This window comes from Nerophis ophidion, linkage group LG05 (assembly GCF_033978795.1).
Source record: "Nerophis ophidion isolate RoL-2023_Sa linkage group LG05, RoL_Noph_v1.0, whole genome shotgun sequence".
Taxonomy (NCBI): domain Eukaryota; kingdom Metazoa; phylum Chordata; class Actinopteri; order Syngnathiformes; family Syngnathidae; genus Nerophis; species Nerophis ophidion.
In genome coordinates, this window is record NC_084615.1 from 22,908,824 (window position 1) to 22,924,556 (window position 15,733).

The 15,733-nt window shown below is 45.2% G+C and overlaps 1 protein-coding gene and 1 long non-coding RNA gene across 3 annotated transcripts in view; one reads left to right on the forward strand and one right to left on the reverse strand.

The window, feature by feature from the left end:
- The window catches only part of LOC133552824 (uncharacterized), a 40,751-nt gene extending 32,211 nt beyond the window's left edge, over positions 1-8,540 (reverse strand). For both annotated transcript variants that reach the window (XM_061900332.1, XM_061900334.1), the window contains exon 1: positions 8,056-8,540. In XM_061900332.1, coding sequence (XP_061756316.1) covers positions 8,056-8,329 — 274 coding nt within the window. In that variant the 5' untranslated portion in view covers positions 8,330-8,540. The remainder of the gene's footprint in view (positions 1-8,055) is intronic.
- LOC133552825 (uncharacterized) overlaps positions 1-15,733 on the forward strand; it is a 78,325-nt gene that overhangs the window by 26,169 nt on the left and 36,423 nt on the right. The window lies entirely within an intron of this gene.

The following is a 15,733-nucleotide window of genomic DNA, read 5'->3' on the forward strand; positions in this document are numbered from 1 at the left end:
TGTATACATTCAGTCCAAACAGACTGATACATTTCAAGTGTTTTTTGACTCCATGCCACGCCGTATTGCTGCAGCAATTCAGGCAAAAGGAGCTGCAACTAAGTATTGATTGCCGTACATGCTGAAACTTTCCATGTTCATACTTTTCAGTTGGTCCACATTTCTAAAAAATATTTTTTGGTACTAGTCGTAACTAATATTCTAATTTTCTGAGATACTGAATTTGGGATTTTCAGTAATTTTCAGTACTAATCATCAAAATTTAAAGAAATAAACATTTCAAATATATCTTTATGTGTGTAATGAATTGATATAATATGTAAGTTTCACGTTCTGAATATAATTACTGAAATAAATCAACTTTTTCATGTAATATGAATAATATGAACAGCACCTGTACTTGGCGAGCACCGTTTTGTCCTACTAATTTCAGCGGTTCTTGAACTCACCGTAGTTTGCTTACGTCTACAACGTTCTCCTATGCTGCCACAGAAAGACGTGTTTTATGCCAAGGCTTCTTTGTCTCATTTTGTCCACCAAACATTTTCTGCTGTGCGTGAATGCAGAAAGGTGAGCTTGGTTGAGGATTTTGACTTCTTGGAGTACTTTTAGGCATATTTGGTCAATCCATTAATGCAAGCAAATCGATGCTAACGTGTTATTTAGGCTAGTTGTATGTACATATTACATCATTATGCCTCATTACATCATGTGTTGTCTTCATTATAACACGTATACAAGACTTTTAAAGTCATTTTGATAGTAGGCTAATATAACTAATATAAACACTTACATCATGTGTTGTCTTCATTATAACACTTATATAAGACTTTTAAAGTCAATTTTGATAGTAGGCTAATATAGCTAAGATAAACACTTACATCATGTGTTGTCTTCATTATAACACTTATATAAGACTTTTAAAGTCAATTTTGATAGTAGGCTAATATAACTGATATAAACACTTACATCATGTGACGACTTCATTATAACACTTACATAAGACTTTTAAAGTAAATTTGATAGTAAGCTAATATAGCTAATATAGACACTTACATCATGGGTTGTCTTCATTATAACACTTATATAAGACTTTTAATGTCATTTTGATAGTAGGCTAATAGAGCTAATATAGACACCTACATCATGTGTTGCTTTCATTATAACACTTATATAAGACTTTTAAAGTCATTTTGATAGTAGGCTATTATAGCTAATATAGACACATTATGTGTTGTCTTCACACATATATAGGTCTTTTAAAGTCATTTTGATAGTAGGCTAATATAACTAATATAGACACATCATGTGTTGTGTTCATTATAAAACTTATGTAATACTTTTAAAGTCATTTTGATAGTAGGCTAATATAGCTAATATAGACACTTACATCATGTGTTGTCTTCATTATAACACTTATATAAGACGTTTAAAGTCATTTTGATAGTAGGCTAATATAGCTCATTTAGACACTTACATAATGTGTGGCCCTCATTATAAGCTGTATAAGGCTTTTAATTTTACAGACAGATTTTTTATTTTAAATTGTTGGTCCAATATGGCTCTTTCAACACGTTTGTGTTGCTCACCTCTGGACTATAAACTGACAAAAAAACATAAGTGATATACACATAATCTTCCTCAGCGGGAGACGAACAATTCTTTGTACTATCGGAGCCGTTGCACCACAAACGGTGACACCACTTCCTGTTCTCACACCACTGTTGATAACCATTACTCGTCGTCATAGAAACCGCCTATAGCAACCAGAAAAAAAGGACAAACTTTGGCAGAAAAAAACACAACTCAAAAAGGGGATGGGGGGGTTATGAGTTATTCTAACTTTACAGTTTGACATTGGCTAAAAATAAGTTTCGTTCGACCATAGTGTTGTTCCATAATGTCCGTCACAGGCGGTGGGTTTAAAGCGGGGGTTGGGATTTTACATCGGACAAACGGTCTGGGTCTGGTCATGACTGAGGGGTTTCCCAAGTCGGACCAAGGCTTTCTTTTTCATTTTCCCTTTCCAGCTCTCTCCTATCTAAATGCTCCGCCCTGTCTGAGAGGTGGGAGCCTGCCTGCCTGCCCCTCGTTAATGCCCATATAAGGCGTTTCGATTAGGACCCCGGCCCCCGCTTCTCCCTGGGAGCTGAACAGTAGGTGTTTCCCGAGGCTCCTGCTGGGCTCAGACACAGAGAGGAAGCCAAACAGGAAGCAGATAAAAAAAAATACAAAAAAATAAAAAGCTGGGGATGACAACATAGCTTGTTTTTTTTTCAACTCCCTACGTCTGTTCACAGGGAGGGGGGAAGGGTATGTTATGGCTGAGACGGGAGTCTGGGACGGGAAAGGGGGACTTATTTAAAAAAAAAAAAAAGTGTCTCACTCAGCAGAAATTGAGAAGAGAAACCATTTCCTTGTCAGCCTCTCTCTGCATCCGCGTCTCAGTATCTTACAAAAGTGAGTACACTGCAATTATTAAAGTATACTAAATATATATCTCCACACACCTACATTGTTAAAATAGAGGGTTTTCGCTAGAGATGTCCGATATTGTCTAACTCTTAATTACCGATACCGACATCAACCGATACCGATATATACAGTCGTGGAATTAACGATAGCGCATGAGGAGGTTGAGGTGGGCAAGGTAAGGGTAGCGGGGGGTGTACATTGTAATGTCCCGGAAGAGTTAGAGCTGCAAGGGATTCCAGGTGTTTGTTCTGTTGTGTTTATGTTGTGTTACGGTGCAGATGCTCTGCTGAAATGTGTTTGTCATTCTTGTTTGGTGGGGGTTCACGTATTTGTAACAGTGCTAAAGGCCTACTGAAATGAGATTTTCTTATTTAAACAGTGATAACAGGTCCGTTCTATTTGTCATACTTGATAATTTCGCGATATTGCCATATTTTTGCTGAAAGGATTTAGTGGAGAACATCGACGATAAAGTTCGCAACTTCCATCCATTTTCTACCGCTTATTCCCTTTTGGGGTGGCGGAGAGCGCTGGCACCTATCTCAGCTAAAATCGGGCGGAAGGCGGGGTACACCCTGGACAAGTCGCCACCTCATCGCAGGGCCAACACAGATAGACAGACAACATTCACACTCACATTCACACACTAGGGCCAATTTAGTGTTGCCAATCAACCTATCCCCAGGTGCATGTCTTTGGAAGTGGGAGGAAGCCGGAGTACCCGGAGGGAACCCACGCATTCACGGGGAGAACATGCAAACTCCACACAGAAAGATCCCGAGCCTGGATTTGAACCCAGGACTGCAGGAACTTTGTATTGTGAGGCAGACGCACTAACCCCTCTGCCACCGTAAAGCTAAGTTAGCAACTTTTGGTCGCTAATAAAAAAATAGCAGACGATGTGCGCGTGACACGTGACGTCACCTTTGCATGGGCTCCTCACATCCTCACATTGTTTATAATGTGAGCCTCCAGCAGCAAAAGCTATTCGGACCGAGAAAGCGACAATTTCCCCATTAATTTGAGCGAGGATGAAATATTTGTGGATGTGGAAAGAAAAAGGCAACGGCTCCAGGCGGCGGAAGTGGGACCGTTTCAGATGTAATTAGTCACATTTACTAGGATAATTCTGGAAGATCCCTTATCTGCTTATTGTGTTAATAGTGTTTTAGTGAGATTGTAAAGTCATACCTGAAAGTCAGATGGCTGCGGTGAACGCCAGTGTCTCTCAGAGAAGTCAATGGAGGAGCCAAAATCACAGCTGCCTTTTTGAGCTGCAGGAGGAAGTCCCATAATCCGCTGAAGTCTACAGTAAGAGCCGACTTAATATCACAAAAACTTGCTGGTTGACGTAGAGAAACATGTTCGCCTGACCGCTCCGTGTTAAAGCTTCACAACAAACAAAGAAACACAGGCTGTGTTTCGGTGCTAAAGGCAGCTACAATCCACCGCTTTCCACCAACAGCATTCTTCTTTATAGTCTCCATTACTAATTGAACAAATTGCAAAAGATTCAGCAACACAGATGTCCAAATTGCTGTGTAATTATGCGATGAAAAGAGACGACTTTTAGCCGTAAGTGGTGCTGGGCTAATATGTCCCCTCCAACCCGAGACGTCACAAACACGCGTCATAATACGCGTCATCATTCCGCGACGTTTTCAACAAGAAACTCTGCGGGAAATTAAAAATTGTAATTTAGTAAACTAAACCGGCCGTATTGGCATGTTTTGCAATGTTAATATTTCATCATTGATATACAAACTATCAGACTGCGTGGTCGGTAGTGGTGGGTTTCAGTAGGCCTTTAAAGTTGTTTATACGGCCACCCTCAGTGTGACCTGTATGGCTGTTGACCAAGTATGCCTTGCATTCACTTGTGTGTGTGAAAAGCCGTAGATATTAGGTGATTGGGCCGGTATGCATAGGCAGTGCCTTTAAGATTTATTGGCGCTCTGTTCATCTCCCTATGTCCGTGTACCACTTCGTACGGCGGCGTTTTAAAAAGTCATGAATTTTACTTTTTGAAACCGATACCGATAATTTTGAGACCGATACCGATAATTTCTGATTTTACATTTTAAAGCATTCATCAGCCGATAATATCGGCAGTCCAATATTATCGGACATCTCTAGTTGTCGCCATACCAATATTTTGGTACCGGAACCAAAATGCATTCCGATATTTTCAATACTTTTCTTAACCAAAAATCTTACAATACATTAAACATATGTTTTTGTTATTGCAATCCAAGAACAACTTAGTCATTTAATAAAATACTGAACATACTGGACAACTTTTCTTTTAGTAGTAAGTAAACAAACAAGGGCTCCAAACAAGGGCGCTGACATATGGGGTCAAATATTGTGTCATTTATCATTCTATTATTTTATCAAAATTATGAGGGACAAGCTGTAAAAATAGATTATTAATGTACTTGTTTTTTTTTTACTGTTAATATCTGCTTGTTTTCCATTTCAACATGTTCTATCTGCCCTGTAATGAGGTGGCAACTTGTCAAGGGTGTACACCGCCTTCCGCCCGAATGCTGCTGAGATAGGCTCCAAAGAGATGCTGTGAGGATAAAAAACACTGATGTGTACGCTATTGTACTTGGTATCATTACAGTCGATGTCATGGCGTTTGTTTACATCCAGGAGCATCAGCTTTTGTTAGCGGTGAGCTATTTTATCCTCCTACGGTGTGTAGCGAAGCATGTTTAGCTATTCCTCGTCCTGCAGGGATAATACTTGTAAGAAACTTACTTTATTTGTCGCCAGAGGCGGGGATTAGTGATTTAGAAGTAGCTAAAACACGGACTGACTGCGGATGGACGTTAACGGCTAGCTAGCCATCTCTTGAAGCACCTCCTCTTGAGGGTGTTTCAGTCTTATAGCTTCACCTTTATTTTTACAAATTAAAAACCGGTTGCTTAACCATGTGGTAACCTGCTCATGAACATGACAACGTTTCTTCCCGGCACATGTTTTTGTGGTTGTTCATACGGTAATTAATCCCAATCTTCTAAACCACACGGATCGGTTTTGTTGGCATGAGTTTTACGAACTGGCCTTTCACGTGTGGCATATACAAAAATAAGTGCATGAAAAATGCAACTCACCTTAAGGCTGAATTAGGGAGAGCCCAGGCCTATTTCTTTGTTTAAGAAGATGGAATGTTTTGTATTCTCGGCATGCCATCCGCACTGTGGACCAACCTCTGTCAAGCTCCGCCCCTTAGTTATCACACCACCAAGTTTGGCACGCTAACAAAAAAAAAAATGCCAAAGCTTGATTATGACTCTTAAGTGTTTATCGAAATGTTTACTTTCCTTCCTTATAAGGTCATGTTTGTAACTTTTACTCGGCTGCCAGGAGGGTGCTAACATTTTCTAATGGCTTGTTGGCATTATACCCCGCCCCTTTTGCGACATTCAGCCCGCAAACCACGCCCCACTTAAGACACATTAGATTGTTTTGTTGGCGGCGAATGATAGCGATTTGCAGCAATGGGCAAACTACTTGGAAAATGTAGTACACTTAACTAGAAGTTACTCTCCATTAAATGTACAAACCTTGTTTTCCATATGAGTTTTTTTTTTACAAATAATAATTAACTTAGAATTTCATGGCTGCAACATGTGCCAAAGTAGTTGGGAAAGGGCATGTTCACCACTGTGTTACATCACCTTTTCTTTTAACAACACTCAATAAACGTTTGGGAACTGAGGAAACTAATTGTTGAAGCTTTGAAAGTGGAATTATTTCCCATTCTTTTTTTATGTAGAGCTTCAGTCGTTCAGGAGTCGTATTTTACGCTTCATAATGCGCCACACATTTTCGATGGGAGACAGGTCTGGACTGCAGGCACGCTGTTGTAACACGTGCTGCATGTGGCTTGGCATTGTCTTGCTGAAATAGGCAGGGGCGTCCATGAAAAACACGGCGCTTAGATGGCGGCATATGTTATTCCAAGACCTGTGTGTACCTTTCAGCATTAATGGTGCCTTCACAGATGTGTAAGTTACCCATGCCTTGGGCACTAATGCACCCCCATACCATCACAGATGCTGGCTTTTGAACTTTGCGTCGATAACAGTCTGGATGGTTCGCTTCCCTTTGGTCCGGATGACACGATGTTGAATATTTCCAAAAACAATTTTGAATGTGGACTCATTAGAACACAGAACACTTTTCCACTTTGCATCGGTCCATCTTAGATGATCCCGGGCCCAGAGAAGCCGGCGCCATTTTCTGGATGTTGTTGATAAATGGCTTTCGCTTTGCATAGTAGAGCTTTAACTTGCACATACAGATGATTCCACACAAGGTTTAAACGTGAGCAGGTTGCAAAAAGCCCCTTTAAGCTTCGGATTCAAGCGGAGAAGGGCAGCCGAGTGGACTGCGATGTCCGTCCAGATCATCTTTTGTTATTAGACATACAGTATCGGTGTGGAATACACGCACGTGCCTCCTTAATTCGCCTGTAAATGAATATCGCCACACATCCCGCCGATGTAAAATCCCTTGAGTCCATTCAATTATCTTGCCTCTGTTCCCCCAAGGAAGCATGGAAGGTGTTAAGTAGAAGATGAAAGAAGGTCTTAAAGCGCTGCAATAAATAGAACTTAGGTACGGATTCGACCTTCTCCCATGAAGAAGAACGACCCGGTTAGGGCGACAACACAAACAGCTGACAAAGGTAGTAACCTTCAGGTTTTAAACGCCATGCCAGCCCGAACTGAGGTCCATGCTATTAACAACTAAGAGCATGCAAATGAAGTAAACCAACGGAAACTACAGGGTGGGTTTTTCTTGTAGAATTAAGTCACAAACATGACCCTGCAGTTGCGGGTTGTGTGAGTCATGCTTTCACTCTGATAGTGCAGTCAGTTTCTTTTTTGCAATGCAAACCCACACCATTTTGCTACGGAGCAGCAAGACGCTGTTGTTGATGTTTTTGTTGAGGCTGGTAACCAGGCATGTGTAGGCAAAAATATGACTCATCCAGAGAATAACTGCCAGATATACCAGAACTGATAGTGTCTGCAAAAAAATGTTAGTATTTGAAGTCTGTTCTCAGGACAATTAAAATCAATTTTGTATGCAACTTCTTCACTTATGATACAAATATTAGTGTCACAATCCGCTAAGCGGATCGTTTATTGTTTTGCCGTTTATATGTGTTTGTTCATGTTTAGTTCTGGACTCTGTCGATTCGTTGTGTTTGAGCACTTCCCCGTTTGTTTAGTCACCATGGCAACGTAGTGTGCTCCTCCTGACGGGCTCCTGTCACACACCTGTTTTTGATTATTATTTGTGTATTTAAGTCCACCTGATTCCTCAGTTCGTCCTCGGCTCATTACTTGCTTTTCGCAACACGTCACGTTTTGTATCCTTTGTCCTCGATTATTTTGTGCTAAGTTCCGCCTTAGCTTCACGTGCATGTGGCACGTCGTTTAATGTTTTCTGTTTCCTGCTACATTTTAGCATTAGCTTTCCGTGCATTGGCACACGCTTTGTTTTTCCCCTTTTTGCACCAGTGTTCTTTTGTTTTATTATATTAAAACTTATTCCTACCTGCAATCCTGCTGACGGGTCGTGTGTGCATCCATGAAGTGGCAACTCCGCGCAGCAAGTGCGCCGCGAAGCATGACAGAATGAGCCGAGCCAACAAAGGCCACTTCGCACTCCTCCAGCCCCAGCCAGAGCAGGTGTTCCTCTCCGAGGAAGAAGAGATGGAAATCTTCCGGGAGCTCCTAGCAGACTCTTGTCCATGGGAGAGCGAGGACGACATTGAGCTGCCGGAAGAGGATCTCCCGGCCGAAGCAGTGGTGGCCTGGGAGCTATTCATGGCGAGGATAGCGGACGCGGAGGAACGCTTTCGCTCCCAGTCTCAAGCCACCCCGACATTCCCCTCAGCGCGCTGCACACCGCTTGGTGACGTCACACCACCCAGGAGGAGAGGACTCCAGCGGCAGTCAGGCGCCGCGCAGGGGCGTGCACAAAAGGAGTGCAGGACTTTCCCCTCAGCAGCGACTGCCAGGTGCTTTCCATGTGGCTTTTCCTCCCCGGCACCTGCTGTAAATCTGCCTGAGGGACGCGTGCGGTGCACACGCACAAGGCCAGCTCCCAGGCTTCCAAGCGCCCACCCTCCCATGCCCTCGACTGCCTCCAAGCGCGCACAAATTCCCCCCCCCACCAGCTCCATCTGGCATCTGGAATCTGCTTCCTGAGGGGGGGGGGGAGGCTGATGGCGTGTCAGTGGCACAGACGGACCTCCTTCCATTGAAGTTGCTGCCTGCCTTGCCGCTGGCTCCGCCCGCACCAACAGACGAGCCACCTGCACCAATGCTAGCACCTAGCCCGATGACAAGTCCATGTCCAAGGCTAGCCCCAGTGCCAGCACCACGTCAACTTCCAACGCCAAGCCCACTGCTAAGGCTAATCCCAGTACCGGCACCACGCCAACCTCCCACGCCGGCACCATGCCAACCTCCCACGCCGGCACCACGCCAACCTCCCACGCCGGCACCACGCCAACCTCCCACGCCGGCACCACACCGGGCTCAACCTCAAAGTCCAGGTGCAAGCCGGCCTCCGAGTCCAAGTCCAGGTGCAAGCCGGCCTCCGAGTCCAAGTCAAGGTGCAAGCCGGCCTCCGAGTCCAAGTCCAGGTGCAAGCCAGCCTCCGAGTCCAAGTCCAGGTGCAAGCCGGCCTCCGAGTCCAAGTCAAAGTCCAAGCCGGCCTCCGAGTCCAAGTCAAAGTCCAAGCCGGCCTCCGAGTCCAAGTCAAAGTCCAAGCCGGCCTCCGAGTCCAAGTCAAAGTCCAAGCCGTTCTCCAAGTCGGCCTCCAAGCCCAAGCCGGCCTCCAAGTCGGCCTCCAAGCCCAAGCCGGCCTCCAAGTCGGCCTCCAAGCCCAAGCCGGCCTCCAAGTCGGCCTCCAAGCCCAAGCCGGCCTCCAAGTCGGCCTCCAAGCCCAAGCCAGCCTCCAAGTCCAAGTCCAAGACGACACCCGGGTCCAGGTCGACGTCGATGTCCTGGTCAGCGCCGAGGTCCAACTCGGGGTCCAGGTCCACGCCAAGCGTCAGGTCTTCCTCCTCGCCAGGCGCATCTGCCTCCACGTCGGTCCTGGGTGTGGCCGTGCCCGGGTTGTCCACCTCGCTGGGCACTTCCATCTACACGGGTGTGGCCGTACCACGGGCGTCCTCCTTGGCGGGTGCATCCACCCCCACGCCGGCTATGGTGGTGGCCCTACCCAGGGCGTCCTCCTCGCAGGACGCGCCCTGGTCCTCGTCAGCCACGGATGTGGCCTCTGCGGGCCCGCCCGCCTAAACTTTTGTGGTGGCGGCGTCCCACCCGCCGCCGCTGCCTGTGGTGTCCTTGGTGGAGTCAAGGATGCAGGACTTTTCAGCCCTCCACCAGGTCCTCCCTCCGCCCTCCCTTCTCTTTTGGACTGTCTAGTTGTGGGGGGGGTTTGTACTTTGGGATTTTTGGGGTGTATAAAATAGTCAGGAGTGTCATGAATACAAAGGATTCTGGGTATTTGTTGTGTTGCGTTGATGTTGTGTTACTGAGAGGATGTTCTCCCGAAATCTGTTTGTCGTTCTTAATTGGTGTGGCTTCAAAGCGTTGCGCATATTACTAAGAGTGTTAAAATTGTTTATATCACCACCATTAGTGTACTCTGTGTCACCCAGTATGCCTTGCAGTCGTGTGCGTGTTGCCGCGGAAGCCACACACAACATGATGCTGGACTGACAAGCAGATCGTGTATAATGTAGAAGGCGACAAAACCAATGGCTTCATAGCACGCACTAATATTTAATATCTGGGTGACTGCCGGCAGTCATTCAAGAGAATAATAGCGTCTCCTATTGTCTTCTACGCTTTATGACACGGGTCTTAAATGGCACTTTGAATGTCAAAGGATACCAATTTCAGGACCATGTATATCAAATATCTCCGGATGGTTCAACCGCCACCCGCCCGAATCTATTTAAAATGTATTTTTTCGTCATGTCAACCGCCCGACCCACGGTTTACCCGTGGACTCCGCGGATGAGGCCGCAAAGTGCGCATCTCTAACAAGCGTGGACGACAGCAGCATGAGAGGTTTACTGGCAACGCTTAAAGACCTCATCAGACCACCGCGAGCGCAGCATAACCACAACCAGAGTGTGTTGTTTGCTGGTGCTGTAGCCGTGGCTAACAAGCAAGCTTGTTCGGTGACTGACTAACATCACCATGTCTATGGTTTGGGATTATTTTAAAGTGTGTCCGACAAATAAAAAAACTGGCAATTTGCAATGACTGCCACAAGTCGGTTATGCTAGGAGGAACCAATACCACTTCCTTTAATACGAGCAAGTTGCTCTCCAACCTCTTCAAGAATCATAAGGAGGTACACGATTAATACAAGTGGAAGATGGATGAAAAGCAAACAGCGAAACAGTTGTCGCTTAAAGACCCCACCGAGAAAAAACAAAACTACAACAAAAGCCACCCCAGGGTAAAGCTCACATTGTCAGGGACAACACGCGCAATACGGCAAAAGCTATGATGGAGTTTGGTGTGGCTAGTCAGCCCTGCATGGCTCAAACTTGCAGTGAACTGAGCTGCCCTGTCTTAACGCAGCATTTCAGAAGCTCTGGCTGACTGGTAGGCCACTTCAAGCACTCACCACCAGCTTGCAGCAGATTTGTGTTACTCATACAAATACGTAAGAGCAGGGCAGACTGAGCCCAGTTTATTATTTTCTGTTATACAGTATGCCAGGCAGGCTTGCACTAAAGGAGGACTATGTTATTGTTTACTTTATTACTCAGGTATACTCTGGACTGAAGCTGTGTGCCTTCATTGTTTATGTAGCTGTTGTTTTGCGGCATGTTTAAAAAAAATAAAAAATAACGCACTCTGTGAAAGTCAAAGTATAGTATTTCCAATAGTTGTAGTGGGTATCTGGATTATCTCAGAGAGAGCATGTCCCAAATTCCAAGCTTGCTGTATTGAGGTATGTTAAAGAAAAATAATGGACTTTGTGACTTCAATAATAAATATGGCACTTTTTTTCCATAACTTGAGTTGAAGTTGTTCTCTTATTTTGTAAAACCATTTTACATGGTTTAATCGTCACAACAAAAAAAGGCGTAATAATGTGTTAATTCCACGACCGTATATATGGGTATAAGTTTAATCAATCAATCAATGTTTACTTATATAGCCCTAAATCACTAGTGTCTCAAAGGGCTGCACAAACCACAACACAAACCACTACGACATCCTCAGTAGGCCCTCATAAGGGCAAGGAAAAACTCACACCCAGTGGGACATCGGTGACAGTGATGACTATGAGAACCTTGGAGAGGACGATAGCAATGGATGTCGAGCGGGTCTAACATGATACTGTGAAAGTTCAATCCATAATGGATCCAACACAGCCGCAAGAGTCCAGTCCAAAGCGGGTCCAACACAGCAGCGAGAGTCCCCTTCACAGCGGAGCCAGCAGGAAACCATCCCAAGCGGAGGCGGATCAGCAGCGCAGGGATGTCCCAAGCCGATACACAGGCAAGCGGTCCATCCTGGGTTCAGACTCTGGACGAGCGGTCCATCCTGGGTCCCGACTCTGGACAACCAGTACGTCATCCATGGCCACCGGATCGGACCGGACCCCCTCCACAAGGGAGAGTGGGACATAGGAGAAAAAGAAAAGAAACGGCAGATCAACTGGTCTAAAAAAAAAAAAAAAAAAGTTGTTATCGGAATCGGTAATTAAGAGTTGGACAATATCGGATATCGGTGGAAAACCCAATATCGGACATATCTGGCTGTTACCACTATTAATCGAATACAATATCAGCACAAATCTTAATTGTTCAGTAGTGTCTATAAAATATGTAAGGCATTTACTTTTGTGCAGCTCCAGACAGATCTAGTCCAGTATGGCTTTTTCAACATTTTGAGTTCCCGACCCCTGGCCTAAATGAACCACGGCTGCCCATTGCAGCCCCATGATGCTACCACCACCATGCTTGACTCTTTGACTAACCAAGCTTCATACATGGGATAATATTCTTTAGTAATGACCGAGAAAAACTCCAAAAGCATCATTCACCCGCCTGTCAACAGCCTCACCAGGAACCACGATGACTTGTCTGAGGAGGATCTCAGAGACCGTTTCAAGACACTCATCACAGCAGCTGACAAAGCCATGGAAGCCAATGACAAGGCCGAGGCCAAACTTCTGACACAGCTCAAAGATGGAGAACCTGAACTTCACCCAAGTGCAACAAGAAAATCTGGATAATACCTCAAAGGAGTGTGAGTCAAAGCGGGCGAAGGTAAAAGGTGAACTGCAGAAAGCCCTGTGGGACAAGTTTGGAAAAATTCAATCAATCAACCCCTAGGGGAGACCGAAAGCAATGGACGTTGAGTGGGTCTAACATAATATTGTGAAAGTCCAGTCCATAGTGGATCCAACATAATAATGAGAGTTCAGTCCATAGTGGGGCCAGCAGGAGACCATCCCTGGCGGAGATGGGTCAGCCTTGCAGAGATGTCCTCAACCGATGCACAGGTGAGCAATCCACCCCGGGTCCTGACTCTGGACAGCCAGCACTTCATCCATGGCCACCGGACCTGTGCCCTCCCTTCCACCAGGGAAAGGGGGGCAGAGTAGAAAAGAAAAGAAACGGCAGATCAAGTGGTCTAAAAAGGGGGGTCTATTTAAAGGCTAGAGTGTACAAATGTGTTTTAAGATGGGACTTAAATGCTTCTACTGAAGTAGCATCTCTAACTATTTTATTCCATAGTACTGGAGCCCGAATAGAAAAAAGGCTCTACAGCCGGCAGACTATTTTTTGGGGCTCTGGGAATCACTAATTAGCCGGAGTTGTTTGAAAGCAGATTTCGTGCCAGGACATATGGTACACAATGCAATTGGCATGATAGTGTCACGGTGGGTAAAACTGGTGGACCCAAATGCAGAAAAGACAAGCTGAGGCTAGCAGGCTGTGGCTAGCAGGCTGAGGCTAGAAGGCTGAGGCTGGCACACACAGCAGGTAGGGAACTGAAGGCAGAGGAAAAAACAGGGGTAAGATGAGGAGCCCAAAAACACAAAAATGGCAGGTTCGCAAGATTTTCAAAAGTCCTAGAATTCTAGGACAAACGGGCGAGAAGCGTTACCGCATCTGGAAAGGTGAAACGATCTGGCTATCGCACCGAGTGAAGTCCAAACATTTGTAGGCTGCAGATGATGAGTTGATGGCAGGCAGGTGGGTGATTAGGGTGCTGGGATCAGCTGTGCCAGGCTGAGAGCTGGAGCCAAGCCTATGCCCAAAACATGCCCACTCTCCCAAAGACACACAGAGACAAACAGACACAGACAGACCGTGTAGTGTGATGAAGTATCCATAGCTCTTCTGGCAGCAGATGAGGAGTGTAGACGCACCACTGCTGTGGAACCGGAGGATATGAACCTGGATGGACATGAGTTCATGCTGAACTGGTAGAGGACTGGTAAAGACTGCAAAGGGGGTGCATGGTCGGTGGAGACAACGGGTCCCTGAAGATACAGTAGTTGAAATACTGACAACCTTAAAAGGTCTGGAACTCCAGACCAACAGGCTGGTTTCCAAGAAGGCTGACTTCATACAACAGAGTCAGGGGGGAACCAACTGCCCCCAGTCATCCTGTGCCAGCCTTTAAGTTGAAACCAAGAGCCCTTCCTAAGTAATTTTGAGTCAGAACGTGAGTCGAGTGTTAGAGACAGGTCGGATGTAATAAACAAGCGGAGAAACATAACCCACCTGTCTTCAACGACTTTGTGCCAGATGGCTCCGACAACACACTAATACCGGCAGGGACCGGCACTGAGAACACTTAGAACGAGACATGACAGGAGGCGCTTAAACCCGCGGGTCAGTGTGTCACACCGTGTTACGAGACCTCGGCACGCGCCTCTTTGCGTCTGTCAGGGATGTCTCGGCTTGCGCTTGGCTCTGTGTCCAAGGAGATCTCGCTGGGGATGTCAGCATGCGTCGACGCCGCGACCATATGGTGTGTAGCCACACGGAAAACGGCTCCGTCTTCATGTACTGTGTTGTGGTAGCGTCGCCTCGCCATACTTTTAGGTGCTTTCATGTCCGACCACAATAACGCTCTGTACTGCCGCAACTGCCATGGTTGTGGTAATCAAAAGGGTTCTGATATTCGGTTAAGGAAGGGGTCAGCAACCCACGGCTCTTTAGCACCACCCTAGTGGCTCCCTGGACCTCTTTCAGAGATGTGTGAAATTGGAAAAAGATGAAGAAAAATTATATATTTTTTGTTTTAATATATGTTCTGTAGGAGAACAAACATGACACAAACCTTCCTAATTGTTAAAAGTCCCAATGTTTTTGTTCATTGATGAGAGTACTGGGCGAGCACCGTTTTGTCCTATTAATTTCAGCGATTCTTGAACTCATCACAGTTTGTTTACATGTCCGCGTTTCTCCGATGCTGCCACAGAAAGACGTGTTTTATGCCGCTCCTTCTTTGCCTCATTTTGTCCACCAAACATTTTATACTGTGCGTTAATGCAAAGGTGAGCTTTGTTTTGTTGCTTAACAGGCATATTTGGTCGATCTATGACTGTAAGCTAACGATGCTAACATGCTATTTAGGCTATGTACATATTGCCTCATTATGCCTCGCTTGTAGGTCTATTTGAGCTCATTTAATTTCCTTACATATGTCTTCTGTGTATTTAATTTATATTTTCATGCCTCATGACACATTCTCTGTATGTAATATTGGCTTGTGTGCCGTGTTGTTCCAGACCACAGCAAACATTACCCAGCTTGCAAAGATTGTAAAAAAAAAAATCCATTAAAAGAAGACAGCCTGCATTTTCCCTAAACTTGGACACACACATAAACACCTTTTGCCATTCTAAGACAGTAATTTCCAGAAAGTATCTCATCTTTTGAGAAGCCTCCATTTTACTAATGATTTCCGATGTTGGAAAAATTTGTAGAATAACAAATAAAATACAACATTTCTGTCGAAAAGTTTTGTGTCAGCCTTTGATAGTAGGCCAATATAGCTAATATAGACACTTACATCATGTGTTGTCTTCATTATAACACTTACGGTTTGTATATATGACCGTTAAACTCATTTTAATAGTAGGCTAATATAGCTAATGTAGACACTGGACGGCGTGTCGCAGTGGGAAAGTGGCCGTGCGCAACCCGATTCAAATCCCACGTAGTACC